Genomic DNA, 18501 nt, shown 5'->3' on the forward strand with positions numbered 1-18501 from the left:
GGAGATCGAGACCATCCTGGCTAATATGGTGAAACACCGTCTCTACTAAAAATATAAAAAAATTAGCCAGGCATGGTGGGGGGCACCTGTAGTCCCAGGCTGAGGCAAGAGAATGGCATGAACCCGGGAGGTGGAGCTTGCCGTGAGCCAAGATCGCGCCACCGCACTCCAGCCTGGGCGACAGAGCAAGACTCCATCTCAAAATAAATAAAATAAATAAATAAATAAATAAATAAAAATAGAAAAAAGGGGGGATATTTCTTCAAAGAAGATATGCAAATGGCGTAAGGCTTCAAATGAAACATGACTGTGTGGGACTTCTGTTCTTTTTCCTAACTCGTTTACCTCTTTTTTGAATACAGGAACAAAAGTATACCAGGCAAATTAATGAACTAGAGGGACAGTTCCATCAAAAAGCCAAAGAAATTGGCATGATTCACACAGAGCTGAAAGCAGTAAGACAATTCCAGAAGAGAAAAATCCAAGTGGAGAGAGAGTTAGATGATGTAAGTTTCATTCCTTTTTTACAAAAAGGAAATTAGAATTAACTATTTAATGCCTACAGAAGCCTTCACAAACATTTACTCCTGTGAGACGGCAAAGAACTCTCTTTGACATTTTAGAAATTATTTGAGAGAAAAAGGAGAAGACAGACTGGATGCCAAAGGTCTTGACTTTAGACTTCTCTTTTTCTAAGCATTGATTTCCTTGGGAACTCACCAAATCTCAGACAACACATCCTCCTATGTTTATCAGCAGGTAACCCTTTGGATTGACTTCAGTAAGAAACAAACTACAAGTTCTTAGAAAACCTCAGGGAAAAAGTAGCAGACTTCTAAAGAAAAATGTTTAGGCTGATGAATGATAGTTTTAGAGAAATTTAGAAGGCTCTATGGTAGGGGTCAGTAGGGTGAGAAACACTGAGTACTTTCAGAAAATTTATGTTACCTTGCTGTACTCTTTCTCTTACTTTCCTCGGCTTAGAATATAGTTTTATTACATTACTGATAATTCAATAAGTGGCACAGGGGAGTGCCAGGAACAAGTAGCTGAAATCAGCTTTGTGACTATAGGCAAGTTACTTAACTCTTCCATACCTTGGTTTTCTTATCTGTAAAATGGGATAGTAAGAGTTAGTATCTCAGCCAGGCATGGTGGCTTATGCCTGTAATCCCAGCATTTTGGAGGCCAAGGCAGGATAATCTCTTGAGGCCAGGAGTTCAAGACTAGCCTAGGCAACATAGTGAAATCCCAACTCTACAAAAAAATGTTTTAAATTAGCCAGGCACAGTGGCTCGTGCCTATAGTCCCAGCAACTTGGGAGGCTGAGGTGGGAGGATCACTTGAGCCCAAGAGATTGAGGCTGCAGTATGCTGTGATTGCACGACTGCACTCCAGCCTGGGTGACAGTGAGACCATGTCTCAAAAAAAAAAGTAAAATAAAACAAGAGTTACTATTTCATAGAATTGTTATAGGATTAAATGAGTTAATATTTGTAAAGTGCATAAAATAGCACGTCACATGGTAAAAATTATATAAACAGTGATGTGCAGCTCTCTGTAAAAAAAAAATGGTCCTTATTTGTAGCATTTGCTGATTCTGGGGGAAATACTTTAGTATAGCACAGGCTTCAGTCATCTATCTTAAGGCTTGATTGGAGCTTGAGGATCTGTTTCCAAGGAGGCACACTCAAGTGGCTGTTAAGTTGGTGCTGGTGATTAGTGGGAGACCTCTCCTCATATGGGCCCTTTTTTTTTTTTTTTTTTTTGAGACAGAGTCTTACTCCGTCACCCAGGCTGGAGTGCAGTGGCACGATCTCAGCTCACTGCAACCTCTGCCTCCTGGGTTCAAGCGATTCTCGCTGCCTCAGCCTCCCGAGTAGCTGGGATTACAGGCGTGCACCACCACCCCCAGCTAATTTTTTTTTTTTTTTTTTTTTTTTAGTAGAGTCAGGGTTTTACCATGTTGGTCAGGCTGGTCTGGAACTCCTGACCTCGAGTGATCTGGCCACCTCGGCCTCCCAAAGTGCTTGGGTTATAGGCGTGAGCCACCATGCTCAGCCCATATGGGCCCTTTTATAAGCTGCTTGAGTGTTCTTATAACTTGGTGGATGACTTCACCCAGAGTGAGTAATCTGAGCGGGATGTAGACAGAAGCTATCTTTTTCATGACCTAGCCTTCAAAGTCACACAGCATTACTTCCACCATATTTTATTATTAATAGTTAAAAGTGAATCCTTAAGTCTGGCCCACATTCCTAGCAGTGGGGAATTAGATTCCATCATTTGAAGAGAAGAATGTCAAAGAACTTATAGACACATTTTAAAACTACCATACTGCTGCAGTCCAGTGTATACACAGCTACAGGAATACTTTTAAAATATCACAGTTCTTTTTTTTTTTTTGAGATGGAGTGTTGATCTATCGCCCACGCTAGAGTGCAGTGGCGCGATCTCTGCTCACTGCAACCTCCACCTCCTGGGTTCAAGCGATTTTGGTGCCTCAGCCTCCCAAGTAGCAGGGACTATAGGCGCACGCCACCGTGCTAGGCTAATTTTTTGTATTTTTAGTAGAGACAAAGTTTCGCCACATTAGCCAGGCTGGTCAAGAACTCCTGGCCTCAGGTGCTCTGCCCACCTCGGCCTCCCAAAGTGCTGGGATTGTGGGCATGAGCCACTGCACCTGGCCTGAAATATCACAGTTCTGATCACGTCCTTCAAGAGTTGTCTTTAGGTGAGGCACAGTGGCTCACACCTGTAATCCTAGCACTTTGGGAGTCCAAGGCAGGTGGATCACCTGAGGTCAGGAGTTTGAGACCATCCTGTCCAACATGGCAAAACCCTGTCTCTACTAAAAAATCCAAAAATTAGTCGGGCATGGTGGCATGTGCCTGTAGTCCCAGCTACTCCAGAGGCTGAGGCAGGAGGATCTCTTGAACCTGGGAGGCGGAGGTAACAGTGAGCCAAGATCATGCCACTGTACTCCAGCCTGGGTGACAGAGCGAGACTCTGTCTCAAAAAAAAAAAAAAAAAAAAAAAAAAAAAAAAAAAAAAAGCTGTCTTTAGTGTTCCTCCACTGTAAACAGAATATTGTCCACACACCTTAATGTGAAAGTCAAGACCCTGTACCTATCTGGGAACATTATTATCTCCTTTTACTACATCACCCATCCACCTCCATACTTCCTTTAATTCACCCAAAATGAGTATTCATTAATCCCTGAAATCTTGTCTCTTTGTTTCATTGTTCACACTGTCTTTTATCTAAAATATATTCCTGGTAGATCTTGGCCCATTAAAATATTTTCTTTTTTTTTTTTTTGAGACAGAGTTTTGCTCTGTTGCCCAGGCTGGAGTGCAGTGGTATGATCTTGGCTCACTGCAACCTCTGCCTCCCAGGTTCAAGCGATTCTCCTGCCTCAGCCTCCTGAGTAGCTGGGACTATAGGCACGTGCCACCATGCCCGGCTAATTTTTTGTATTTTTTAGTAGAGACAGGGTTTCACCATGCTGGCCAGGATAGTCTCAATCTCCTGACCTTGTGATCTGCCCACCTCGGCCTCCCAAAGTGCTGGGATTACAGGTGTGAACCACCACGCCTGGCCTCTTTTTTTTTTTCTTTTTTCTTTTCTTGAGACAGAGTCTCGCTCTTTTACCCAGGCTGGAGTGCATTGGTGTAGTCATGGCTCACTGCAGCCTCTACTTCCCTGGGCTCAAGTGATCCTCTTATTTCAGGCTCCTGAGTAGCTAGGACTACAGGCACGCACCATCACACCTGGCTAATTTTTTTTTTTTTTTTTTTTTTGAGATGGGGTTTCACTGTTGCCCAGGCTGGTCTCGAACTCCTGGGCTCAAGCAGTCTGCCTGCCTGGGCCTCCCAAAGTGCTAGGCTTACAGGCATGAGCCACCATGCCCAGCCACCTGTCTTTCAAAGGCTCAGCTCAAATTCGTGTTCTCCATGAGGTCTTCTCCTAGAGTCCTGTTTAAAAGTAATAATTTTCGGCCAGGCATGGTGGCTCACGCCTGTAATACCAGCACTTTGGGAGGCCGAGGCAGGCGGATGACCTGAGGTCGGGAGTTCAAGACCAGCCTGACCAACATGGAGAAACCCTGTCTCTACTAAAAATACAAAATTACCTGGGCCTGGTGTGGCACATGCCTGTAATCCCAGCTACTCGGGAGGCTGAGGCAGGAGAATCGCTTGAACCTGGGAGGCGGAGGTTGCAGTGAGCTGAGATCGTGCCATTGCACTCTGGCCTGGGCAACAAGAGCGAAACTCTGTTTCAAAAAAAAAAAAAGGAATAATTTTCTTTTCTGTATGTTCCCATAGCATTTTCTATCTTTTTTATACCACTTAGCCCCATTCTGTCTTTTTTATCTTGTCTTTTTATGTACCTAAAGATATTGTCTTGATATTATATTTATGTATCATTTATCTTATCTCCCCTAATAGATTGCACTCACTTGAGGTGTGAACAGTGTTGTCCTTTGTATTCATTGAAATACAAGATACATAGTAATGTTGAATTAATCTTTGCTAAATGCTGAGCGGGTCTTTTGTTAAAAACATAAGGAATGTCAACTTTTCTGGAAGGAATACAAGTTATGTTTTATATGAAAATGCTGTAGATTGAATCAACATAATTAACTTTTCATGAACTCTTAAAATAGCCTATATACAGATATACATTCTGAATTCAAATGAATTAAGAACTAGTTGTACATATTCAAGTAGCCCATGTTGTAATTTTTTTAAAGAACAGTGTTTCCACCTAGTGGAGAAATAGATTTCAGACCTTTCAAAGTGTGCCTTTGAGGAAGACTTAAAATTCAAAAGATATTGGCTTATGGGAACGAATAAGGTGGTTCTGTGGAATCCCAAATGTGGCAGAATTGTGGCAGGTGTGAGGGTCCATGAATTTTAAATTAGGAGGTATACATTAGGAAAGAAAATCAATTATACTGTGTATGTAGAATTCATTATACAAATTGCAAAGAAAACTAAATTGAGATTCTCAAAAGGTATTCAAAGTGTATGTTTTAAAGAAAAAAATTATTTCTGGCTGGGCACAGTGGCTCATGCCTGTAATAACAGCACTTTGAGAGGCTAAGGTGGGTAGAATACTTGAGCCCAGGAGTTCAAGACCAGCCTAGGCAACGTGGCAGAACACCATCTCTACAAAAAAATCACTTCACTCCAGCCTGGGAAACAGAGCCAGATCCTGTCTCCAAAAAAAGAAAAAAAGAAGAAAGAAATGAAAAAGAAAAAAATGTTTTCCATATACCCGATTAACCGAAGAAGCATATATTGCATATATTGTTAGATTGCAGTTATTATTTTTTAAATAGTTTTAGTCTTCTTTTGACAAAATGATAATACTCATTACAGCAAATTTAGCTTGGCTGATAAAATTAGAAAATAAAAATGATCCATCCCTTACAATTACACTATGTAACGATTGTATAGTTTCTTTTTTCCTTTGCTGTAGAAACTTCTAAAAATAGCTATATGTTATTTTTACAAAAGTGAAGTCATGATATAAATTGTTAACCTGATTTTTCACTTTATATATTGTGAACATTTTTCAATGCCATTAAATATTTTCTATAACATTTTTTCAATAGATGCATGGAATTCCATTGGGTAGATATATCTTAATTTATTAATTGGTTGCTTGCTGTTGGACATTTGGACTTTTTCCTAATTTTTCACTATTATAAACTGTGGGGATCATCTAAGGAATGAAATCTTTTTCTATATCTTTAGTTTTGTTTTTGTTTTTTTGAGACGGAGTTTCACTTTTGTTGCCCAGGTTGGAGTGCAATGATGCAATCTCGGCTTACTGCAACTTCTGCCTCCTGGGTTCAAGCGATTCTCCTGCCTCAGCGTCCCAAGTAGCTGGGATTACAGGCATGTGGCATCATGCCCGGCTAATTTTTTTTTTTTTTGTATTTAGTAGAGACGGGGGTTTCACCATGTTGGTCAGGCTGGTCTGGAACTCCTGGACCTCAGGTCATCCACCCGCCTCGGCCTCCCAAAGTACTGGGATTACAGGCATGAGCCACTGTACCCAACCTCTATCTTTAGTTTTTAGGATAACTTCTTAGTAGAATTTATGGGTTAATGAACATGAACTTTTAAAGGTTTGTGGTGTGTGCTGCCTACTTACCTTTTGAAAGCTTTATTAATTTATAGATTTTTGAGGGAGTCTAATGGTAGATGAAAAATCCATCTCCACATACAATGGGATAGTAGGATAGTACATATTTCTATAAACTTGTATGTTGATACTAATTTTTAAAGTCTTGTTAATGTTGTCTCTCTCTCTTCCAAAACATATATATATATATTTTTTGAGACTAGTCTCGCTCTGTTGCCCAGGCTGGAGCAATGTGGGCTCACTGCAGTCTCTGCCTCTTGGGCCCAAGTGATCCTCCCACCTCAGCCTTAGTTCTGGAGTAGCTGGAACTACAGGTGTGCACCACCACACTCAGCTAATTTTTGTATTTTTTGTAGAGACAGGGTTTGGCCATGTTGCCCAGGCTGGTCTCAGACTTCTTCAAGCGATCTGCCCACCTTAGCCTCCCAAAGTGCTGGGATTACAGGTGTGAGCCACCGTGCTCAGCCTCTTAATATTTTTGAAAAATCATTGACTGCAGTTATCTGAAACTGCAAAAAGTGAAACTGCACATAAGGAGGACTACTGTACTAATGTTATCAATCTGTAGAAGATTGAGGGAAATTTGGTACTCGGAGGCAGGAACACAGATTTTTTCTGTGTGTTCAGGATTAAGAGGTAACGTATAACAGAAAGCGTTTCCTTATTGATAATTTTCTGAGAATGTGCTCAATGACCCCCATTTTCTATTGATCATTTTTGTTTGTTTGTTATTTTAATTTTAGCTGAAAGAGAATTTAAGAAACACAGAGCGGATATATCAGGAGACTCTTAGAAGACTGGAAAGCAGATTTTTTGAAGAAAAGGTACAGATTATTAGGGTTAATTTAAAATGTTTTGTTTACTAGAACATAAGTGTATTTATATGCATTCTGAAACATCAGCCTTCCATTTGGTATCTTAATAGAAGATTAGAAGATTGTTATCAAATTATAGCACAATACAATGAGGGAAAATAAAACCTTCTAGAAATCTCAATATCTAGTCCTTGTTTTCTCTCTCATTCAGAGATTCTTGTCCTCTTCTGAAGGCTTTGGGACATGTCTCCCTCAGCTTGATACTCCCCTGGTGAGACTAAAGCTATGTGTACTCCCATTATATAGGGAAGATGGGAGTGGAGAAATCACTCTCGTATGTGTGCAAAGATGTTTCCTTAGTCAAGCCGAGCTAAAGATGTTAATAAAAAATGTTGCTTAGGCTGGGCACGGTGGCTCACGCCTGTAATCCCAGCACTTTGGGAGGCCGAGGCAGGTGGATCGTCTCAGGTCAGGAGTTCGAGACCAGCCTGACCCTATCTCTACAAAAATACAAAAATTAGCCGGGCATGGTGGCACATGCCTGTAGTCCCAGCTACTCAGGAGGCTGAGGCAGAAGAATTGCTTGAACTCAGGAGGCAGAGGTTGCAGTGAGGCGATATTGCACCACTGCACTCCATCCTGGGTGGTAGAGCAAGACTCCTTCTCAAATAAAAAAAAGTTCCTTAGCACAACACAGCTTCCAACTCCAACTTAATTTCTGTGTTTCTGAAGTTAACTCTCCGAATTGTGGGAAGTACATTGGAACACTTCTACAGAATTCTTTCAGAGGCCTCATGGTTGTTCTTTATTTTAATCCTTTCTTTAACTTTTTATTCTTAGGGAATAATTAAATATATTCTTTCAGAAATTGGTAGGAATGTAGGCACTTGAGGGTGGGTCAAATGAGGTTTTGTTTGATTGCTTGTTTGTTTATTTGAGACAGGGTCTTGCTCTGTCGCCCAGGCTGGAGTGCAGTGGTTCAGTCACAGCTCACTGCAGCCTTGACCTCCACCTCCTGGATTCAAGCAATCCTCCTACCTCAGCCTCCTAAGTAGTTGGGGCTACAGGCATGTATCATCACACCTAGCTAATTTTTATTTTTTGTAGAAATGGGGTCTTGCTGGGCCTGGTGTGGTGGCTCACTCCTGTAATCCCAGCACTTTGGTAGGCCAAGGTGGGCGGATCACTTGAGGCCAGAAGTTTGAGACCAGCCTGGCCAACATGGTGAAACCCCATCTCTACTAAAAATACAAAAATTAGCCAGGCATGGTGGTGTGCACCTGTAATCCCAGCTACTCAGGAGGCTGAGACGGGAGAATTGCTTGAACCCAGGAGGCAGTGGTTGCAGTGAGCCAAGACTGCTCCACTGCCCTCCATCCTGGGTGATAAAGTGAGACTCTGTCTCAAACAACAACAACAACAACAACAACAAAACTGAAATGGGGTCTCATTATGTTGCTGGTCTCGAACTCCTGGGCTCCAGCAATCCTTCTGCCTTGACCTCCCAAAGTGTTGGGATCACAGGCATGAGCTACCATGCCTTGCTCCTATGGGGTTTAGATAAAAGGAATTGCTATAGAAAGTGGCTCTAGGTTCCAGTTTGTGTATGGAATAACCTGGAGGAAATGAGGCAAGAGCAGCACCCTGGTGCTTTCCCTCTGAGACCCTCCCTGGCACTGTCAGCAATGGAAGCCCTCAGGAATAGGCTGTTCTCAGGAGCCTCTCCTATTCCACCCTAATCTTGATCTCTTTTCTACTTGGTGTAGAAAATAAAGGTTAGAAAGAGTTGGTCAGTTTACAGAATACCCGAGTAACAGTGCTTATGTAAATAGGATTTTTATATATGAGAGCAGATGGCTGCTGGCCTTTCCTTCATGGTTACAAGGTAGTTAACTGCAGTTTGAAGCTCTGTGTTCAAGACAAGAAGGGAGGCTCCAGCTGTGTCTGTCCCTTTTATCTGGAAGCCATAACAACTTTCCCAGAAGCTGTTAGCACATTTCATCTTACATCTCACTGACCAGAACCATGTTATAAAGAATGCTGGGCGGCACACACTGTTCTCCCACCTACTCTGGAGACTGAGGCTCGAGGATTGCTTGAGCCCAGGAATTCGGGGCTGCAGTGAGCCATGCTTGTGTCACTGTATTCCAGCCTGGATGACAGAGTAAGACCCTGTCCTTCTCTCTCTCTCTTCCTCTTTCTCTCTCTCACTCTGTTTCTCTCTCTCTCTCTTATACACACACACACACACACACACACACACACACACACACACACACTACTGGGAAAGTGAATGTTTGTTTTCCTCGCCATTAGTGGAAGCTGGGGAGGAAAAAGAAGGATGGGAATGAATGTTGGTTTGGACATCACAGCAGGGTCTGCCTCTCCATGTTAGGTACAAACTTCATGGATATTTCTCCTGTGCTGGTTTGAGCCCCGGTGCTGCAGCTTCATGGCATTGGGCTTTCCAATCAGCCTGTTCATTTACTTTATACCTCAGCATGCCCCAGCCGGCCATATAAAGGATTTCCCAGATCATTGGTGTTTGGTTTGATTTTCCCATTTATTTCTTTCTGTTCTTTGAATCACAAAGCCCTGTCCTACATTTATATATATATATATATATTTTAAGACAGAGTCTCACTTTGTCACCTAGGTTGGAGTGCAGTGGCATGATCTCGGCTCACTGCAACCTCTGCCTCCTGGGTTCAACTGGTTCTCCTGCCTCAGCCTCCTGAGTAGCTAATTTTTGTATTTTTAGTAGAGACAGGGTTTCACCATGTTGACCAGGCTGGTCTCGAACTCCTGACCTCAGGTGACCTGCCCGCTTCAGCCTCCCAAAGTGCTTGGATTACAGGTGTGAGCCACCACTCCTGGCCTCTACAGCCATATTTTTATATTGCTAGTCCCTCCTTCTGGAATGCTGTTCCTCCAGCTCTGGATCATTCTTATTTAGAGCTCAGATATCATTTCTTTAGAGAGAGATTTCCTAAACTCCAATCTAAAATGAGGCTGGGTACGGTGGCTCACGCCTATAATCCCAGCACTTTGGGAGGCCAAGGCCGGCGGATCACTTGAGGAGAGGAGTTTGAGACCAGCCTGGCCAACATAGTGAAACCCTGTCTGTACTAAAAATACAAAAATTAGCTGGGCATGGTGGTGCACGCCTGTAGTCCCAGCTACTTGGGAGGCTGAGACATGAGAATCACCTGAACTCGGGAGACAGATGTTGCAGTGAGCCGAGATGATGCCACTGCACTCCAGCCTGGGTGACAGAGTGAGACTCTGTCTCAAAACAATAATAATAAAATAAATAAATAAATAAATAATAAAACGACCTCCTCTAGTTACTATCTACCTTATTACCCCATTTATTTCACTGATAGCATTTATCACAGTCTATTAATTCTTTTTATTTGTTTACTTGTTAGGGGACTGTATAGCATCAGATTGCCTGCATATAAATCCCTGCTCTGCCACTTACTAGCTTTGTGACTTTGGGCAAGTCACCAACTTCTTCTCTTTTTTTTTTTTTTTAAAACAGAGTCACCCAGGCTGGAGTGCAGTGGCGCAACCATGGCTCACTGCAGCCTCTACCTCCCAGTCTCATACAATCCTCCTGGCTCAGTCTTCTGAGTAGCTGGGACCACAGGTGCACACCACCATGCCTAATTAAAAAAATTTTTTTTTGGCCAGGCGCAGTGGCTCATGCCTGTAATCCCAGCACTTTGGGAGGCTGAGGCGGGTGGATCACCTGAGGTCAGGAATTCAAGACCAGCCTGGCCAACATGGTGAAACCCCGTCTCTACAAAAATACAAAAATTAGCTGGGCATGATGGTAGGTGCCTGTAATCCCAGGTACTCGAGAGGCTGAGGTGAAAGAATCGATTGAACCCAGGAGGCAGAGGTTGCAGTGAGCTGAGATCACGCCACTGTACTCTAGCCTGGGCAACAGAGGGATACTCCCAGAGATGGGGTCTCCCTATGTTGTTCAGCTGGGCTTGAACTCCTGAGCTCCAGTCATCCCGCCTTGACCTCCCAAAGTGCTAGGATTACAAACATGAGCGAGCAGGCCCGGCCAACCTTTCTGTTTCTGTTTCCTCAGTCCCTGCTTTTGGGCATAATAGTAGTATCTATATAATAGGGTTGCTGTGACAAATAAATGATACATGTAACATTCTTAGAACTGTTCCTGGCACATAGTAAATGCTCAAAACATGATAATTATTGCTTATTGTTTAGATTTCACCCTAGAATATAAGCTTCATGAGATCAGGGACCTTGTCTGTTTTGTTCACTACAGAATTTCAGTATCTAAAACAGTCTGGTAATTATTAATGCTCATAGTATTCTTTTATTTTTTATTTATTTATTTTCTTGAGATGGAGTTTCACTCTTGTTGGCCAGCTGGAGTGCAATGGCGCGATCTTGGCTTACCACAAACTCTGCCTCCCGGGTTCAAGTGATTCTCCTGCCTCAGCCTACCGAGAAGCTGGGATTATAGGCATGTGCCACCACACCGGGCTAATTTTGTATTTTTAGTAGAGATGGGGTTTCTCCATGTTGGTCAGGCTGGTCTTGAACTCCTGACCTCAGGTCATCCACCCACCTCAGCCTCCCAAAAGGCTGGGATTACAGGCATGAGCCACCGCGCCCGGACAATGCTCATAGTAATTTTTAGACTGACCAAGCACTTCTAATTTTTATTTTCTACACCAAGTAAAAAAGAGATCAAGATTAGGGTGGAGTAGAGGGAGAGGCTACTGAGAACAGCCTAGTCCTGAGGGCTACCATTCCTGAATGAATAAATGAATGACTCTCATTTCAGTGCATTTAGCAGAAATTCCTCCTCATTCTGCTTTCCAACATGGAATTGAATTTTCTCCCCTATTTATATGTCATATTGCTTCCTTAAGTGGGAAAATGGGGAGGAACCCTAAGGTTCCTGTGTTCACACTGTCCTCTTTGTCGGCTTCTCCACCAGTGCTTGGAGTTCTTTCAGGTCATGGGGACAGGAGTTTTTTATTTGACATTCTAAAATAAATACCTTTTGATGAGTAAAATTTGTTGTTAGGGGCGTAATTATTTAAGCAGCCCATTTTCTTTTTTAGCACCGACTAGAACAAGAGGCTGAAAAGAAGATAATAATGCTAGCAGAGAGAGCCCACCATGAGGCTATTGTGTAAGAGACTGCTGCCTTCTTTCTGACTCTGATTACCTCTCTTACCTCTTTGCTGGTCTCTTTTCTTCTTACTTTCTTGTCTTCCCCCTTCTGTTCTGGCTTACTTGCTTCAAATTTTCTGGTCTACTGTCCCTCCCTGTTTCTTTCTCTTTGTATACTCCCACCCCTTTTTCCTCTACTCTTTCTGTGGCAGCATTGTGTGGTGGAAAGATCCTGGGCTTTGAACTTACTTATTTATTGATTTATTTTTTGAGATGGAGTCTTGTTCTGTCATCCAGGCTGGAGTACAGCGGCATGAGCTTGGCTCACTGCAACCTCTGCCTCCCGAGTTCAGGCTATTCTCCTGTCTCAGCCTCCTGAGTAGCTGGGATTACAGGCACCCACCACCACACACGGCTAATTGTTGTATTTTTAGTAGAGACAGGGTTTCGCCATGTTGGCCGGGCTGATCTCGAACTCCTGACCTCAAGTTATCCACCCACCTCAACGTTCCAAAGTGCTGGGATTATAGGCATGAGCCACCGTGCCCAGCCTGCACTTGACTTTGGTTCTCAACATGTATACTAACTAACTGTAGGAAGATTTCTTACCTTTTTGTTTGATTCTTTGTTTTTGAGACAGGGTCTGGCTCTGTCACCCAGGCTGGAGTACATTGGCATCATCATGGTTCACTGCATCCTCCACTGCCTGGGCTCAAGTGATCCTCTCACGTCAGCCTCCAGAGTAGCTGGGACTACAGGCATGTGCCACCACGCCCAGCTAATTTTTGTATTTTTTGTAGAGACTGGGTTTTGCCCGGGCTGGTCTCGAACTCCGGGGCTCAAGCAATCCACCCGCCTCGGGCTTCCCAAGTGTTGGGATTACAGATGTGAGTCACTGTACCAAGCCACATTTCTTAACTTTCTTGAAGTTAAATTTCTTCAACTAAAAGTAGGGCTAATTTACTTCTTCCAGTAATCTGAGTTTATAAAAATAAATAAATAGTAAAACCATGGCTAATAGTAGCAATCTTGCAGGGTTGTCATGAGGTATATTAGTGGAAGTACATCTAACTCTCAGGTCTTAATGGTTTATTTCTTGTTCATCGAACAATCCTGTATGGGTCTGGCAGCTCTCCTCCAGGGATGATTCAGGAACCTGGCTGCTTCCTTCTTGCACCTCTGCCGTGTTGGAGTTTTTCATGTCTAGTCATGTGGACAGGAAAGAGCATGGGAGACTCATACCTGCTCTTAACTGCCTTGCACTAGAAGTAACCCGTCCTTTTTCACTTTATTTATTTATTTATTTATTTATTTATTTATTTATTTATTTTTGAGACAGGGTCTCGCTCTGTCACCCAGGCTGGAGTGCAGTGGTACAATCATGGCTCACTGCTGTAGCCTTGACTTCTTGGGCTCAAGTGGTTCTCCTTCCTCAGCTTCCTGAGTAGCTGCGACAGACTACAGGTGCAAACCACCACATCTGGCTAATTTTTTAGATTTTCTTTAGAGATTGGGTCTCACTATGTTGCCTAGGCTGGTCCCAAATTCCTAGGCTCAAGTGATCCTCCCGTCTCAGCCTCTCAAAGTGCTGGGATTATAGATGTGAGCCACTGCATTCAGCCATTTTCACTTTTTAATTGGGTGAAAACTTAATTACAAGATTCCCACCTAACTACTGAGTACCCACCATAAGCTAAATAAGTGGTAGTCACTATTGATAATATTGGGGGTGCAGGTGGTGAAGCAATCATTTTTCTATTTTGGCGATATCTAAAAGTTAGACCTGTGTTTTGAGATCTTATATCTATTTCAGGCAATTGAACGATGCTGGAAGAAATGTTTTTAAAGAGAATGTTTATCTCCAGAAAGCTCTGGCATATCACCTGAAGGAAACTGACGCTCTACAAAAAAACTCCCAGAAGTTGCAAGAGAGTCATACTTTACTTTTACATCAAAAGGTTCCCTCTCATTTAGACTTGGTGTCCTTCTTTTCTTTATTTAAGGATTGGGTTGGTAAATACCAAAAATTGGGTATAATAATGATATATAAGGACAATGAGACCATTTTCATCTGTCTGGATGATGCACTTTTTTTATCTGAAAAGGTTAAATACTCAATCTTATAATGCTTATAAGAAGCACTAGACTCAACTTATAAAGAATATATCAGAAACATAAATATGACCCTTATCCTCTACTACCTTAGAATATTCATTTTTCTTTGCTTAGAGTTGGTCCCTGAGTCACTTAGGAATACATTTAGCGGTGAGTAACAGTCCTGACATCAGTGACATCACCACACAAGGGTTTATTCTTTCACCTAAAGGAGGCCTGGAGGTAAGCAATCCACAGCAGGAATGGTAGTGCCACAAAGTTAATAGACACTCAGCTTCCTTAACTCTGCTCTGCAACACTTGGCTTACATCCTCAAACTCACCTCACAGCCTGGGGGGCGCTGCTGGAGCTCTAACCATTCCTTTAAATAGCAGGAAGGAAGAAAAAAGGAAAAAAGTGTGCCTCTCGTTTAAGAGGTCTTTCTGGAAGTCCTACACACATTTCTATTTACATATCATTGACTAGAAAATGGTTATGCTGAACTTCAAGGGAGACTGGGAATTTTCAGCTGGACTTAACTGCCTTTCTGAATGAAGTTGGGGTTTTATTACTATGGAGGAAAGGGAAAGGGAAAATAGATATTGGGATAGGCAACAAGGAGATGCCATAGTTTCTAATATAGTTATTAATGTTTTACTATATAGTTATAGAGAGAGAGAGAAAGATGGAGTCTCACTCTCACCCAGGCTAGAATGCAGTGGCATGATCTTGGCTCACTGCAACCTCTACCTCCTGGGTTCGAGTGATTCTCCTGACCCAGCCTCCTGAGTAGCTGGGACTACAGGCATGCACCACCACGGCCAGCTAATTTTTGCATTTTTTAGTAGAGACAGGGTTTTGCTATGTTGGCCAGGCTGATCTCGAACTCCTGACCTCAGGTGATCCACCCACCTTGGCCTCCCAAAGCTCCAGGATTACAGGCATGAGCCACCATGCTCAGCCCTTCATTCTTTTTCATGGCTGCAAGAAAGTTTCTTAATTAGCACAATTAATAATTAGTAGATTGCCTTCCCAAGTCCAGACAAGGACCCTAGGATGTTTGTTACTCTCTATATAGAATACCAAAATATCACCTCAGCTTGGCATAAAACTTAAATCTCATGAAGTAATGGAAATTAGTAAGGAACTTCCTAAGTTCTGGAATGATTAAAAAAAAAAAAATCAGCCGGGCGCAGTGGCTCACGTCTGTTATGCTGGCTGAGGCAGGCAGATCACCTGAGGTCAGGAATTCGAGACCAGCCTGGCAAACATGGTGAAACCCTGTCTCTACTAAAATTGCAAAAATTAGCTGGGCGTGGTGATGGGCACCTGTAATCCCAGCTACTCAGGAGCCTGAGGTAGGAGAATTGCTTGAACCCAGGAGATGGAGGTTGCAGTGAGCTGAGATTGTGCCACTGCCCTTCAGCCTGGGCGACAGAGCAAGACTCCACCTCAAAAGAAAAAAAAATCACCTCTCATCTTTCTGTTTTTAGGAGATCAATGATCTGTTGGTTAAGGAAAAGATTATGCAACTTGTCCAGCAGAGATCACAAATCCAAACCCTTCAGAAGAAGGTAGTAAACTTGGAGACTGCTCTGAGTTACATGACCAAAGAGTTTGAGAGTGAAGTTTTAAAACTGCAGCAACACGCAATGATAGAGAACCAAGCAGGTCAGGTAGAAATTGACAAGCTGCAGCACCTTCTTCAGATGAAGGACAGGGAAATGAATCGTGTGAAGAAGCTGGCCAAGAACATACTGGATGAGAGAACAGAAGTGGAAAGATTCTTTTTAGATGCTCTGCACCAAGTGAAGCAACAGATCCTAATTAGCAGGAAGCATTATAAGCAGATAGCACAAGCTGCTTTCAATTTAAAAATGAGAGCAGCATGTACAGGAAGAACAGAATATCCCAAAATCAGAACATTTGATGGCAGAGAGCACAGCACCAATAGTGTGAATCAGGATCTTCTGGAGGCCGAAAAATGGTACTAGCAATACTTTATTATTATTTTTTTGCTGCTATTTTTGTGTCCTTTACAGAAAGAGGAAGTCTGAAAAGTTTAGTTTTATAATATTCAAGTATTAAATAGATTTCTCAGTAGGTTACTTGAGGACAGGAACTGACTTATTCATCTTTGTAATCTCTAGGCTTAGCATAGCATGTGGGGCTTTGGACGTATTCTTAGTATACTCCCCTCTGTCTCATGATAGAAGTCTTGTTAAGGAGACTATTTTTCCCATAGGTTGTTTTTTATATAAGATATATAAGGTCATTATGTATCTTTTCACTTGTTCCTTTGTTTCCCATAAATTGGACATTTGTTATAAAAGCCTGATTAGATTCAGGTTAAACTTTTTTGTTTTTTTAAAGGCAGGGTCTCACTATGTTGCCCAGGCTGGTCTTGAACTCCTGGCCTCAAGTGATCCTCCTGCCTCAGCCTCTCAAAGTGGTGGAATTACAGGCGTGAGCCACTGCACCAATCCAGGTTAAACATTTTTGATACGCATACTTTCAGAAATATTTTGTACCGTTTACTATCCTGAGATGAAATTCATAGGTGATAATATCTATCCAACCATATAATTTAAAAAAATCAATATAACAATTATTTGTAGGCCAGGCATGGTGGCTTACACCTGTAATCCCAGCACTTTGGGAGGCCAAGTCGGATGGATCACTTAAGGCCAGGAGTTCAAGACCAGCCTGGCCAACATGGTGAAACCCTGTCCCACTAAAAATACAAAAATTAGCCTGGGCGTGGTGGCTCACACCTGTAATCCCAGCACTTTGGGAGGCCGAGGAGGGTGGATCGCCTGAGGTCAGGAGTTCGAGACCAGCCTGGCCAACATGGTGAAACCCCGTCTCTACTAAAAATACAAAAATTAGCTGGGCATGGTGGCACATTCCTGTAATCCTAGCTACTTGGGAGGCTGAGGCAGGAGAATCATTTGAATCCAGGAGATGGAGGTTTCAATGAGCCAAGATCACGCCATTGCACTCCAGCCTGGGTGACAAGAGCAAAACACTGTCTCAAAAAAACAAAACAAAAAACAAAAATTAGCTGGGCGTGGTGGCGGGGGCCTGTAGTCCCAGCTACTCAGTAGGCACAAGAATCGCTTGAACCCAGGAGGCAGAGGTTGCAGTGAGCCAAGATTGCATCACTGCACTCCAGCCTGGGCAACAGAGTGAGACCCTGTTTCAAAAAAACAAACAAACAAAAAACCAAAACAATTATTTGTAACAATTCTTTGTTATAGAGAACTGTCCCATGGATTGGAGGACAATCAGTAGTGCCCCCAGCATTGTATTAACCAAAAGTCCCCCAAAATTTTCCAAAATTTTAGAGATCTGCTGCCACTATGATAAAGGTAACAGAATGTTTGAGACAGTTGCAGACTATATATTACATAATGATTAACTTTGTTTCCTATTAGCATTTTTGTTTCTTAGAGCAGTCTCCTCCCTATAAACCATGGATTAAATTATAGTCCATTTTGAGGGTTATTCTGAAAGAAAATTATTTTATATTCCAATGCAATTAGATTCTTCAAAGGCCCTAACTCAAGAAACTTAAAAGGACTGCAGCCTGGAACTCCTGGGCTCAAGTGATCCTCCTGCCTCAGCCTCACAAAGCGCTGGGATTACAGGCACGAGCCACCATGCCCAGCCTAACATCTTCCAAATGTGTTTTTTGCTTTAAATTATTTTTAAAGGACTAATTTTATAGGTTGTTTTGAATTATATGGCTGTTGAGAAGGTTGGACATGCTCAGTAGTCTCTGATAGATAAGATTCTTCTTCAAAATGCCTAAACTATAATTTACTTCTTGTCATATTCAGAAATCTGTAATACTACTACTGTTACCAAGAGATTGGCTGTAATTTCTCTTTTTTATTTAATACATCAAATAAGTTGAGTCCCTACCATATATAAGGCAGTTTTCTTTATATCCTTTTGTTTACGAAATAGTAAGTGTTATACATTTTCAGAGGAAGTTAAATGATTGTCTACATTGTTACTGCAGTAACTGGACTCTTCCTATTCTGTGTTCTATGTGACATTTTTGCTACTGACCACCTTAACAGTTTAGCCTTAGTGTCCTATTGCCTCTATCAGCAGGGCAGAAATGGTGGTTAAAATATTACATCATCGGGCCAGGCGCAGTGGCTCACGCCTGTAATCCCAGCACTTTGGGAGGTTGAGACAGGTGGATCAAGAGGTCAGGAGTTCAAGACCAGCCTGGCCAAGTTGCTGAAACCCCGTCTC

General features: G+C 42.4%; 1 protein-coding gene across 10 annotated transcripts in view; it reads left to right on the plus strand.

Annotated features, from left to right (window-relative positions):
- The window catches only part of BBOF1 (basal body orientation factor 1), a 64680-nt gene that overhangs the window by 14336 nt on the left and 31843 nt on the right, over window positions 1–18501 (plus strand). For 7 of the 10 annotated variants that reach the window (XR_008620927.2, XR_008620926.2, XM_003824160.5 and 4 more), the window contains 5 exons: window positions 363–506; window positions 6904–6984; window positions 12087–12157; window positions 13952–14096; window positions 15726–16219. Coding sequence is in view for 8 of the 10 variants with exons in the window: in XM_003824160.5 (XP_003824208.2) it covers window positions 363–506; window positions 6904–6984; window positions 12087–12157; window positions 13952–14096; window positions 15726–16219 (935 nt within the window). In the remaining 2 variants the exon portion in view is untranslated. The remainder of the gene's footprint in view (window positions 1–362; window positions 507–6903; window positions 6985–12086; window positions 12158–13951; window positions 14097–15725; window positions 16220–18501) is intronic. The other 3 variants (XM_055097825.2, XM_034937812.3, XM_034937811.3) reach the window with 2 other exon arrangements.

This window comes from Pan paniscus, chromosome 15 (assembly GCF_029289425.2).
Source record: "Pan paniscus chromosome 15, NHGRI_mPanPan1-v2.0_pri, whole genome shotgun sequence".
NCBI classification, from domain to species: domain Eukaryota; kingdom Metazoa; phylum Chordata; class Mammalia; order Primates; family Hominidae; genus Pan; species Pan paniscus.